Source organism: Pholcus phalangioides, unplaced genomic scaffold (assembly GCF_987345545.1).
Source record: "Pholcus phalangioides strain wild (caught in Gottingen) unplaced genomic scaffold, Ppha-v1.0 ptg000009l_1, whole genome shotgun sequence".
NCBI classification, from domain to species: domain Eukaryota; kingdom Metazoa; phylum Arthropoda; class Arachnida; order Araneae; family Pholcidae; genus Pholcus; species Pholcus phalangioides.
In genome coordinates, this window is record NW_028301602.1 from 48,460,904 (window position 1) to 48,473,088 (window position 12,185).

General features: G+C 42.2%; 2 protein-coding genes across 2 annotated transcripts; both read right to left on the bottom strand.

Moving 5' to 3' along the window:
* Nucleotides 1-7,037: 7,037 nt before the first annotated feature.
* On the bottom strand, nt 7,038-7,988 carry LOC149083240 (uncharacterized). Its single transcript, XM_089236796.1, has one exon. The coding sequence runs from the start codon at nt 7,986-7,988 to the stop codon at nt 7,038-7,040; it is 951 nt and encodes a 316-aa protein (XP_089092922.1).
* A 740-nt stretch (nt 7,989-8,728) lies between these two features.
* On the bottom strand, nt 8,729-10,030 carry LOC149083241 (uncharacterized). Its single transcript, XM_089236797.1, has one exon. It carries the CDS (start codon nt 10,028-10,030, stop codon nt 8,729-8,731), a length of 1,302 nt encoding a protein of 433 aa, XP_089092923.1.
* Nucleotides 10,031-12,185: the final 2,155 nt, after the last annotated feature.

Here is a 12,185-nt window from a genome sequence, read left to right on the forward strand (position 1 = left end):
TTTTGACCACATGCGCGTCACTAGAATCTTCGATTATTATCCAGGACTATTGGCTGCTAAGCCATTTCCCTGCACGATGAGGCAAACAACTTTCTTGTTACCATCAGAGGGTTTGTAAAACTTCCTTAAAAAGGGAATTTCCCCATTTACGACGTGTGACGTCATTTCGAAAGGGGAAAAAAAGAGGCTTCATGCCCCACAAGAAATTCCTTAGGGATTGTTTTCATGAACGGGGATTTTTTTTAACGAAGTAGGGAATTTTTAGGGACAATTAGAGATTTTTGTGATTTTCGTAAAAATTCGGGAGATTTAAGAACTTTTCGGGAGGTCGAGCGATGAAGCTAAAATTCGGGAGATTCCCGAAAAATTCGGGAGACTTGGCAGCTATGCAGCAGGAGTCCCCATATGGACCGATGCCTTCAGGTGACATATTCCCCACATAGGCGACACGCTATACACTCCCTCTCCTTCTAATTAGGAAATGTTGCTTGTATTCAGAAAACCTGCATTGAAGCAGCCGAAACTGAACCCTATTGAAATGCTCTGTGTCAGCTTCGCAGGGTGCTGCCGCCTTTATCATGAAAAGAAAAAAAATACTCAAATACATGGAATAAAGAAATTTTCAAATACAAATACAACGCCGCAACAGGCAAAATGCCCAACGAGGTGGGTAAAATGTTTGGAAGAATTGGCGGGGAGGGCCCTCCCTTGAAAGGGTTATACTGAAAAAAGGAGGGAACCCCCCCCCCCCCCCTCTTCTCATTTTGCTGAATAAGAAACTGTCAAAGATTTTAAGAAATGTGCAAAATAAGTGTAAATTTATTTTGTTAGGGCCACCCATTTAGCGCAGGTTCCTAGAGCATTATCCCGGTCGCCCAGCCTAGTTACGAGCCTAGGACAATTACCATCATTTTAGTTTTTCATGCTATGAATCCATTATAGTGAATCCATTACTTGTGAAAAGTCTGGCCTCGGGGGGCCTCCAGAGATCCCAGGCTAGAAGCCCTTCTGCAGTATGTGGGAGTCTATGGCCCTGCTGATAGCCCACTGAGTGCCCTCCCTTCCGGTAAACACGCCACTAGATGCCACGGACGGGCTGGAACTAGGAATGAAGATAATTTTATTGTCAGTGTGGGGGGGGGGGAAAGCATCGAAATGCATCCTCGAGATTGACTGAGATGCCGCAAGATATTTAAAATTTCTAAGGCCCTCCGCACACGGAGCTATTACTGGGCGAGCGAGTCAAGCGGCGAGTCCCGAGCGATCGTGGCGAATTTCCAACGATACGGGCGATTATACGATTCGTACGATTGGCATCCGCTAATGGGCCGATTTTTTGCGCCAGCGAACTGGACGATTTTTTGCTTTTGCACCCGTGCTCTTCGTACTTTCCCGCCACTTCTTTCACCTGTTCTCTGCCTTGTAATTTTCTTCACAACAAAAAAATTATCACAAGCCGCATAATAAATGAGCAGAACCTAATTCATTTATGAAATCATCGAAAAGCAAATCACATTGTCTTAAGTTTTTATGAAAAAGTTTACGATAACATTGCATACCCGGCTGAAAGCACGTGGGATATAATGTTCTTTCGCACCCCCCACAGGCTGGAATTTTTCACGGACCCCCATTAAAAGCAAATCCTACTGTATTAAGCCAAAAAATAAACAAAAATTCATCTCGTACCGACTGAATGCCATGAAAATATGTCCGGTTTTCATCATGTTCATGTATGTAAACAATGAAAAAATAGCTACACTGCGATGAATTAGTATTGTTTATTATATGGGGAAAAAAATGCTACATACCTGATAAATTTACTTCCTTCCCTATTTCACTCAGCATCCTTTCTGGAGTAACTGGGCCTCGTGTAGTCGTACAATTCCGGATATCTCTCAACGAAACTGACAAATTTTAAATTGAAGGCCTCCATTTTTTCCTGACGATTTGGACGATTCGATTAGAATCGCACTTCTTTTCAGATCGCTCGAAACACCAATCACTCGCTCGGCAATCGCGATGAGTAAAAATCGCTAAGCAATCACGCCGTTGGCGGTCTCCAACTCATTTAGTTGAGAAGTGAAGGAGAGGGAAAAAAGAATCGTAGCTCGCTCGCCACGGAATCGCTCCGTGTGCGGACGGCCTGAGTGCTGCGAACGTGAACAGGGTACTACATACTTTTTAGAAATTCCCCTATTTAATTTACAATGGAACATAGAAAAAAATTACAGTAATTTCCGATAAATAAGTCGCATTCTGAAAAAAGGGTTTTTGCGGAAAAATCTCTACTTTTTTCACATGTCACTGCTTCGCATAAGGGGCCATTCAAGTATTACGTCAGCATCGATGGGGGTTTCCGATTTACTGACTTTTAATGACAAGGGGGGGGGAGGGGGGTTTGGATAATGCTTACGTCATCAACCACCCTTTATTGAAAATATGAAATATTTTTAATGGCATCTTAATCGATGCGCCAAAAACAAGAAAACCCTTTCGATAGTTTGTGGGCACTTGAAGTAACAAACACCCCCTATTGATAAGTGCCCTGTAGAGACACTTCATAATCTCTAAATATTTCGCGGATCCAAGTGCTTTACAACTGTGCCACGCACCACTCAAGTAAACCGTAATTACATTATATGCCGGGATGACGAATGATCTGAAGTATGTGGCGTCATCTCTCAGCCCCCTTACGCGCACCTCCTGGTGCGTGGGTGGCAGAGGCGAAAAATGGGGACAAGTCGAACTATTTCCCTTGCGTGACCTACTTCTTTCTCAGTGTTGCTCTCGCGCAAGTAATATAGTTTCTTCTTTTTATTATGTGGAATTAATCTTGTTAACCTATGTAAAAATAGTTTTCTAAAATTAAACGATCTTAAATTATCAACCGTTTCTTCAATTGGAGTCAGAATATACACCATCCACAATGTGTGACATTTCTCTACAGCGGTGAACTAGGTTAATAACGGACAACGCAACAGCACAGTAAAAGGTTTCTCATCTCGTTTCTAAAACCACGCTAGTTTCGTTGACGCATACTAAACTCTCGATATCGAATACAGAGGAAGTTATGGCGTGATAATATTGATCTATGGTTCTCGAATTTAGAATCACAATTTTCTATCGCGTCCATTACGTCATCTGAAACTAAATTCCATAATGTCGTCACGTCCCTCGATAGTGAACTCTCGACGTTCGTCGCTGATATCATCACTAATCCTGCGTGGGATGATCCTTATGCGGTAATCAAAGCACGTTTGATCAACAGTCAATTCACAGAATCGGAAACTGCTCGTATTCGCACTCTACTTTCCGATATGACATTAGGTGACCAGAAACCTTCACAGTTGCTACATAAAATAACCCAACTGGCTTCTAAGAGACTCTCTGATGATGTTCTCAAAATGCTTTGGCTACAACACCTGCCAGTAACGGAACAACAGATTCTGTCAGCGAGTACCGACAAATTAGATGGCTTGGCAACTGTGGCTGATAAAATTGCGGTAGTCTCACAAATGACACCTTCTGTTTCTTTTATCCATAAAGATTCCGATGATAGAATTAGTAAATTAGAAGCTCGCATTGTGGGTGGAATTTAACTGAAATGGTGAACAAACTTTCGCATGGTATTAGATCGCGATCTAGGGAGCGCAAACAACGCGGAAAATCACCATCGCGGAAAAAATTTACAAAATGCTGGTTATACTTCAAATTTGGAGATAAAGCTCATAGGTGCATTCCACCGTGTGATGTCCAGAGAAACTAGTCAGCTCACAGCTTTATGCGACGAAATCTGCGGTCGAGACTCATAGTCGTTTGTTTATTAAGGGTCAAAATTCAGGTCTCAAATTTTTGGTCGACAGCGGTGCTACAGTTTGTTCTTGCTGCTACTGGAAATCTCAAACCTGCTCCGAATAAAAATGTTACGTTATTCGCGGCAAACGGTTCGGAAATTAACACCTATGGAACGCGTGCATTGAACTTAGATTTAGGATTTCCACGAAAATTTTGGTTGACTTTCATTATTGCTGACGTATCAAGACCCATTTTGGGAGCGGATTTTCTCGAACGTTACGGACTTCTACTCGATATCAAAAATAATCTGTTGATTGATCGCATTAGTTCAGACAGCGTCCGTGGTAAACATACATCCCATCCTAGCTCGTTCGTAACAGCAATAACTGGTAACACGAAATATCACGCGTTACTTTCGAAGTTTCCTAATCTAACTAAGTCTTCTACCAATGTTTTTCCGAAGGATAATGCTACCCCACATTGCATCACAACTCAAGGTCCTCCCTTTTTTTCACGAGTTCGTAGACTGCCCCCTGATAAATTAACAGCAGTTAAGAAAGAATTTGAGGAATTGGTGGGTCAGGGAATTTGTCGCCCTTCTAAAAGCTCGTGGTGCAGTCCAATTCACTTGGGAAGGTTTTTAACAACTGGCTGTTGCGAAGATATACGGGGTGATTATAAAAAAACTATCCCGACATATGGGCCCCTAACTATCATACCATTCACAGAAACTGAATGAAATTTTGGCATAAGGTATTTTGATGTATGCGCTCAAGAATGATATGGAAAACAACAATGTCACTCTAACAGTTACGGTTACAGTGAGAAAATTTCGAAAAGATCAAATGGCAACACCAAGTTTTTTGTATTGGAATGCGATCTCCATACTGAAAAACACTAAATAGCGTTGGAATGGCACCTGTAGCACGAAAATCCCCGGAGCTAGGCAAGGAAAAAGTTAAAAGGACTTTGCCGTGAGCATTAATGTTCGTTTCATTCGTCACACCGTTTCTTCGGCTGAGATCCCAGCCTGATTAGTCGTCCACAAGGTCATTTATGAAACACAATAAAATGCTTTATTTTATGCTGCTTCTCTGTCCTTATTGGTTGTCCTCACTTTTAGCCTATCTACCGCCGGTGATTTTCATGCTACAGTTGCCGTTCGAACGCTATTTAGGGTTTTTCACAATGGAGATCACATTCCAATACAAAAAACTTGGTGTTGCCATTTGATATTTTCGAAATTTTCTCACTGTAACCGTAACTGTTAGAGTGACACTGTTGTTTCCCATATCATTCTTGAGCGCATACATCAAAATACCTTATGCCAAAATTTCATTCAGTTTCTGTGAATGGTATGATAGTTAGGGGCCCATATGTCGGGATAGTTTTTTTATAATCACCCTGTATTTCGGAAAGAGAGAAATTGTGAGATTTGTGCGATTCATGAAAGAAACAAATCTAAATCAAAGAAACATAGAAATGAACCTTTTTTTTTTCCTTTTTAATGGGAGCTAGATATTTCGAAATTTTTTTTTTTTAAGTTCAAGTTATAGATCTGTTTTTCCTTCAAAAAATGCTTGATTAAAGCTGCGGAATTTCTTCAATGTAATTTATATGGACCCATAATTAATTTCAAAACGTCCTAAACTATATGGATTGATGCAATTGGATAATATAAGACAATACGGAGACATTAAATCTCGTTTTTGTTCTTGAGAAGATATAAATAAAAAATTGAAATCAAACATCATCATCATTGTGCGGAAAAGAAATGATCGGGGTCAGAATTGATGATTTGTATACCCCACATCCAATCATTAGGCGGTATTTGTGAGACAATCAGGGAGATTCTACGCCAAAATAAGAAGAAACGAAATAAGATACTGTGTATCAAAATGTGGCAAACTTGCTAGGTCGTGTTAATGACGTTTAGGTAGTCTGAATGACGTTTATGGCAAACAGTGCAGAGGCCTTCTATCTCTGAGCTGGGTCCCTGCTACCATCTATTGATTCATAGGGTGCCAACCCATTTCTTTGTTATTGGTTCATAATGAAAATAGATTCATTAGGAAACGAAACATAGAACTTGCGTTGCGATAAGCTGCTGTATTTATTGCATGTGAATATCATAATTATTATATAATATATCATTATTATGATCATTATATTATAGTATTATTAAATTATATGTCATTGTAATATTATCGTGTGAGCAACGGGACGTCATGACAAAAAAGCGAAATCGTCAATTGTTCACGATCTTGTGGCGTGATTTTCAGGATGGGTCTTTGGTAAGTAGCACTGAATATTCCGATAAACGAACCATCGATAATTAAAGGACAATTCGAGATGAAATTAACTGAAACATGAGAGGGAAAACGATACATGAGCCACGTTGTCGGTTTGATCGCGGAGATGATACTTCCGTTGCGTGCCATTCAAGGCAACAGCAGCTCGCCAACGGTATGGTGCTGCCATCTAGGGGCGTCAACATGCCGCCCACCTTGAAGCATCGTTTCAATACTGACATGTTTACATGAAATACGACAGCTGCATGTGAAAATTGTATAGATGCGCAGAAACATATGCTATTGTACATGAAATCCAAAAAATGTGATAAATGATATAACGATGAAAATTCAAAATACAAGAAAAAACATGATATATAAGTGTACAACATCGAGCATTCATACTAGTTGTTAACTGGTAGACGACAAAGTTTTTGTACATTTCTCTTGAATGTTCCATCCTTGGACTTGATAGATGATAGAGACAACTCTCACGATCCCGTCGGATGCCGGAAAGAACTCGGTCACTCGACCAAGTCTCCACTGCAAGGGTGGTAGACGATCCTCTTTCACTAGAACGAGATCACCCAGAGTGAGATTTTCTTTTGGTTTCAACCACTTGTTTCTATGCTGTAACTGAGTAAGATACTCAGCTCTCCAACGATTCCAGAAATGTTGCAGAAGGCGCTGTACCAACTGCCAACGGGTGAGACGATTGAATTTTGTTTGTGTGAAGTCTGACTCGGGCAATGCTGTCAACGGACTATCTATGAGAAAGTGACCGGGAGTGAGAGCAGACACGTCGTTTGGATCATTTAAAAGTTCACAGAGAGGACGAGAATTGAGACATGCCTCAATCTGTGACAACAAGGTATACAGCTCTTCGAATGTTAGCTGTATGTTGGAAGTGATTCACCTGAGATGGTATTTCACGGCTTTCACTCCAGCTTCCTAAAGACCTCCCATGTGAGGAGATGCTGGAGGATTGAAATGCCAGTTTACTCCGACATCGGTGAGATGACTGGAAACACGTTCGTTATGAGTGCGAGATGAAAAGAGACGAGCAAACTCTCTCAGCACCTTGTCAGCTTTCACGAAGTTAGTTCCACTGTCACTGTATATATCACTCCGCTTTCCTCTCCTGGAAATGAATCGTTTCAGAGTGGCGATGAATGCCTCTGTTGACAAGCCACTTACAACTTCACAATGCACAGCTTTGGTTGAGAAGCATACGAAAAGTGCCAGGTATGCCTTGCACGGTTTTGCTCGAGATGCCTTCGACATCCTGATGGTGAAAGGTCCTGCATAATCCACAGCACAGTGAAGAAATGCTCGAGATGGTGTTACTCTTGCTGTCGGCAGATCGCGCATGATTTGAGGAGCTGTTGCGCCACGATAGCGAACACAGGTTATGCATTTTCTCACAAATTGCCGGATGACACTTCTTCCAGAAACAATCCAGAATTGCTGTTGGATGCAAGACTGGAGAAGTTGAGGCCCAGCATGCAAATGCATTGTATGATAATGCTGGATAATCAACTGAGTGAAATGATGCTCTTTTGGAAGAAGAATTGGACGTCGGTGACTTCCCAGCCAATGTGCATGTCGCAATCTTCCGCACACCCTGATAATTCCATCATCGCCGATGAATGGATTCAACCGGAGAATATTGCAGTTTGAAGGTAGAGTTCCTGATTTTCTCAATGAAGGCAATTCTGATTTGAATTCTACTTCTTGAACTCTCCTGACCCATATACATAATGCATGTGTCAGCTCTTGAGTGGTAGGAAACCTTGTGCTCCTTTCAGGTGCAGCAAGTTTGCAGTTGGCTATGAATCTGAAGACATATGCTGTGACTCGCTGAAGAGAAGTAAGGGAGGAAATCCTGTCGATAATTTCCATGTCATGTGCAATACCAACAAACACAGATTGGTTGCAAGAAATATTTTTCTCCTCCTCAGTCAAAACTTCATCCACGGAGCTGCACAACACAAGTTTGTCTTCTAGCTGACCTGGCTTGGAAAGACACTCTGGACCATACTACCATAGGGGAAATGCCTTCAATTTGGTGGCCGGTATTCCTCGTGACGCACAATCAGCGGGATTGTTGGTTCCATCAATGTGATTCCAAGGACCCCCAGGGAGGAGCTCATGAATTTTTGTCACTCGATGAGCCACAAACGTCTTCCACCGGCTTGGATGTGAAGAGAGCTGTAGTGTCTTCCTAGAACTTACAAAAAATTATTTTCCTCTTTGTGGCAACACCACAAAAATCCAATGTCAAGGCCGTCTGGCCAGAGAGCTTTTGTTGTTTATATTTGCTGCTTCGAATAATATAGTTATGTCTCAAATCCAGCTCTCATAACTATACATTGGTGACCCTTGTTTACTCGAACTCGCCCGATATGGCAACCGATTCTACTGATGGACCCCCCACGCAAGGCCTGCAAACAGACAGCGTGGTAATCAAGCCACCACCCTTCTGGTGTGAGACGCCAGCGTTGTGGTTCGTGCACTCCGGTCGCATCTTTGTACATGTCCCTGCTCTCGTCCGAATCCCGTATTATTTTACCTTCGTTTATATTTGTAAATAAATAATTATTTTATTGTTAAACTACTGCTTCGAATAATATAGTTATGTCTCAAATCCAGCTCTCATAACTATAGAGCCAAGCGAGAACTATTGTAGAGTCAGTCCAGCACCATATGTTTGTGTTGACTAGACGTAGTGCATTGCATGTAAACTTGATGAGTCTTGCAAGCAGCACTGCTCCACAAAGTTCAAGTTGAGGCAAGGTTGTTGGCTTCACAGGGGCCACTCGTGTCTTTGCTGTTACTAGTTGAACCTTCGCAACTCCTTCACTGGAAACTGTTCGAATGTACACAACCACGGGGTACGCCTTTTCTGATGCATCACTGAAACCGTGAATTTCTAACATATGTGGAGAGATTTGCATCATATATCTTGGAATTTGAATGTCCTCCACTTGCTTGAAGTCTTCATAAAATGTTGTCCATCGATTGTGAATGTTCTCTGGCAATTTCTCATCCCAAGACAGTTCAGCTTTCCACATTTCTTGTATTAGAATTTTGACATTGATTATAACAGCAGCCAGCCATCCAAGTGGGTCAAACACCTTGGAGATGTGTGATAGAACAGAGCGCTTGGTCCACTGTTGCATATTTACCGGTGGTGATTTTGAATTGAAAACAAATACATCATCCTTTGGCTTCCATAAAATGCCCAAAGTTTTGATGTCAGTCTCTATTTCGAACGTAGTACTTGTCGCACGAAAGTGATCCGGTAGAGATATAAGAACGCCTTCTTCATTTGATGCCCACTTTTCTATGACGAATCCACCGTTTTGAAGAAGTTTAATGATTTCCTGCTGAATATGAATAGCTTCCTCGACTGAATCTGCTCCAGTGAGCAAATCATCTACATAAAAATCCTTCTTGATTATGGCAGAAGCTCTGGAAAACTCATCTTTTTCATCCTCAGCCAACTGCTGCATGCACTTGGTAGCTAAATAAGGCGCTGATGCAGTTCCGTATGTCACAGTCAGCAATCGATACTCCTTGATGAGTATATCTGGCGATTCCCTCCACAAGATTGTTTGGTACTTCGCGTCGTCCGAATGAACAAGTATCTGACGATACATTTTGACAATATCTGCTGTCATTGCGACCTTGTGAGTTCGGAAGCGGAGAAGAAGTGTGGCAATATCGTCTTGCAATGTTGGTCCAACCATCAGCTTATCATTCAGTGACAAACCCCATGAGGAGTTTGCTGAAGCATCAAAAACCACACGAAGCGTGGCTTGATTCTCACGCTTCATAAGTGCGTGGTGAGGTAGGTAGTACTTGTCTTGATTGTCACTTGTCACCTCCAGCTGTTTCATGTGTCCCAGAGTCTCATACTGTTGCATGAACTCACGATACATTCTCTGAGCTTCTGGCTGGTGTCTCCAACGCCTTTCATTTTGTAGACGTCGTGTCTACTACTACACCGATGAATTACGTGTGTGGGCTGTGTCGAAGTGTTCTTCACATGCTTGCTCTTCGGCTGTCAACAATGAAGTTTGTGGGACTTCCTCCAATTCCCAGAACTTAATGGTGTCGAAGCTTGTACTTTGTACGAGAAGTGTTGTTGAAACAGGTCTCGGTATGTCTGTGGTATGTACCTTCCCCGAGATGACCCAGCCGAACACTGTCTCGAGGGCATGAAGTGAACCATCACCAGATGCTACTCGTCCAGGCAACAACAGTTTTCCAAAAACATCTGCACCCAATAGTACATCCACAAGACCAGTACGGAAACAATGTTTTATCTGCTAATTTCAAGTTTTTGAACTGTGTCAACCCCTTTGAAGAAATGTTTGTTTGCAGCAAATTGCATATTATTTTGGGCAACACAAAAGCATTAATCAGTTCCTTCGATTCGTTGTCACATGAAGATATGTTGAAATGAACCAGTCCTCTTACCTCGCCAAGCTTGGTTGACGATAATCCAGAGAGATTCAAGTTGCAATTACGTCGTTGGAAACCAAGTGTTTGAACGCATGCCTCCCGGATGAAACTTGATTGGCTTCCGGAGTCGAGAAGTGCCCAGAATGTGTGAGCTTGACCCATTTTATCGAACCCTTTGACGATGGCCGTCGGCAAGATGACGACACAACTGGAAGTCGATGTCTTCCTTGTACGCGACAACTGTGACGAAAAGACTGAAGTCGTTTTGACAGTCGTTGTGGTATCGATATCCGCTTCATGCAGAAGTGTGTTGTGTGAACCGTTGCATTTTTTGCAGTGTCCTGCAGAGCAACTCCGAACCATATGTGATGATCCCAAACATTTGAAACAAAGTCGAAGCTTTTGTTTTCTAGCTGTTGCTTTTCTAGCTGAAACAATCTGGTCGAATTTCGAACATCTGAAGATGGGGTGGTTTTCTTTGAAAACCACACATGTGCTAGAAACACCATGATTTATCAACACTGATTTTCGTGATTAGGATGAATTCGTCGGGTGACCTTGCGTCTTCGACTTGGCTGAACCTGATGATTTGCTTGTGTTGACAGCTGCAAGAGCGCGAGCCCGATTGCCGATTAATTCCCGCCATTCACTGAAAGTGAAAATTTTCTTATCCCCCTGCGAATGAAGACCACTGACGCAAATATTCCGGATCCAGCTTCTTGGACAGGAAGTAGATCAGGATACTGTTCCAATGTTGTACTGGTTGCTAGAGCGGCCTTGGAACTTCCAGGCACTGATTTGTGGTATCTAGAAGCCGACGTAGGCATGATGCTGACTCACGTGCGATGTTTGATTGCGAAAACAGCTTGTCCAAACTTGCCTGAACAATTTCAGTTTCGTTGTTGAATCGATCGTACAAAAGCGCCCATGCTTTGCCGTAATTGCTCCCTGCGAGCGGGTTCGCGTGAATTACTTGAGCAGCGTTTCCATTGACACATAGTTTCAAATATTGTAGCTTTTGAATGTCACTTAAACTTTTATTTTGATCGATGGTTGTTGTGAACATATCGCGAAATGGCAACCAATCGTTAAGTTCGCCACTGAACGAAGGCAGTTCAATTTTCGGTAAGCGCACGGAACTAGCTTCTGAATTTACAATACCTGATTGTTTCGTCGATCCCGATGCCTGGGCCATGCTGAAGCGAAGATTGTCGATCCGACTTGCCAAATCGCCGAATTTCACTTCGTGGGCTTCCAGATGTTCATCCGTTGACAAGATGACGATTTCATCATGCAAGACGTTGAGCTCCGTCCACAGTTCTTTGGCTTGATCTTGATAGATTTCCAACTGATGCCGTGGGAGATCATCGCTATTGAGCTTCGGCTTGATGGTGTTGCAAAGCCACGTGATCTTGCCTTTCACCGAACTTCGTTTCTTTACCAAAGATTCCATCTGAAGACCGTTGTCGCTGGTTGCGTTTTTCTTCCCGAGTTTCAGCACCATAAATGTCATTGTCTTGTGGCGTGATTTTCAGGATGGGTCTTCGGTAAGTAGCACTGAATATTCCGATAAACGAACCATCGATAATTAAACGACAATTCGAGATGAAATTAACTGAATTTATTGAA

Excerpts from the sequence above, each read along its gene's own strand:
- LOC149083240 (XM_089236796.1), bottom strand. The coding sequence starts at position 7,988 with ATGGAAATTATCGACAGGATTTCCTCCCTTACTTCTCTTCAGCGAGTC.
- LOC149083241 (XM_089236797.1), bottom strand. The coding sequence starts at position 10,030 with ATGTATCGTGAGTTCATGCAACAGTATGAGACTCTGGGACACATGAAA.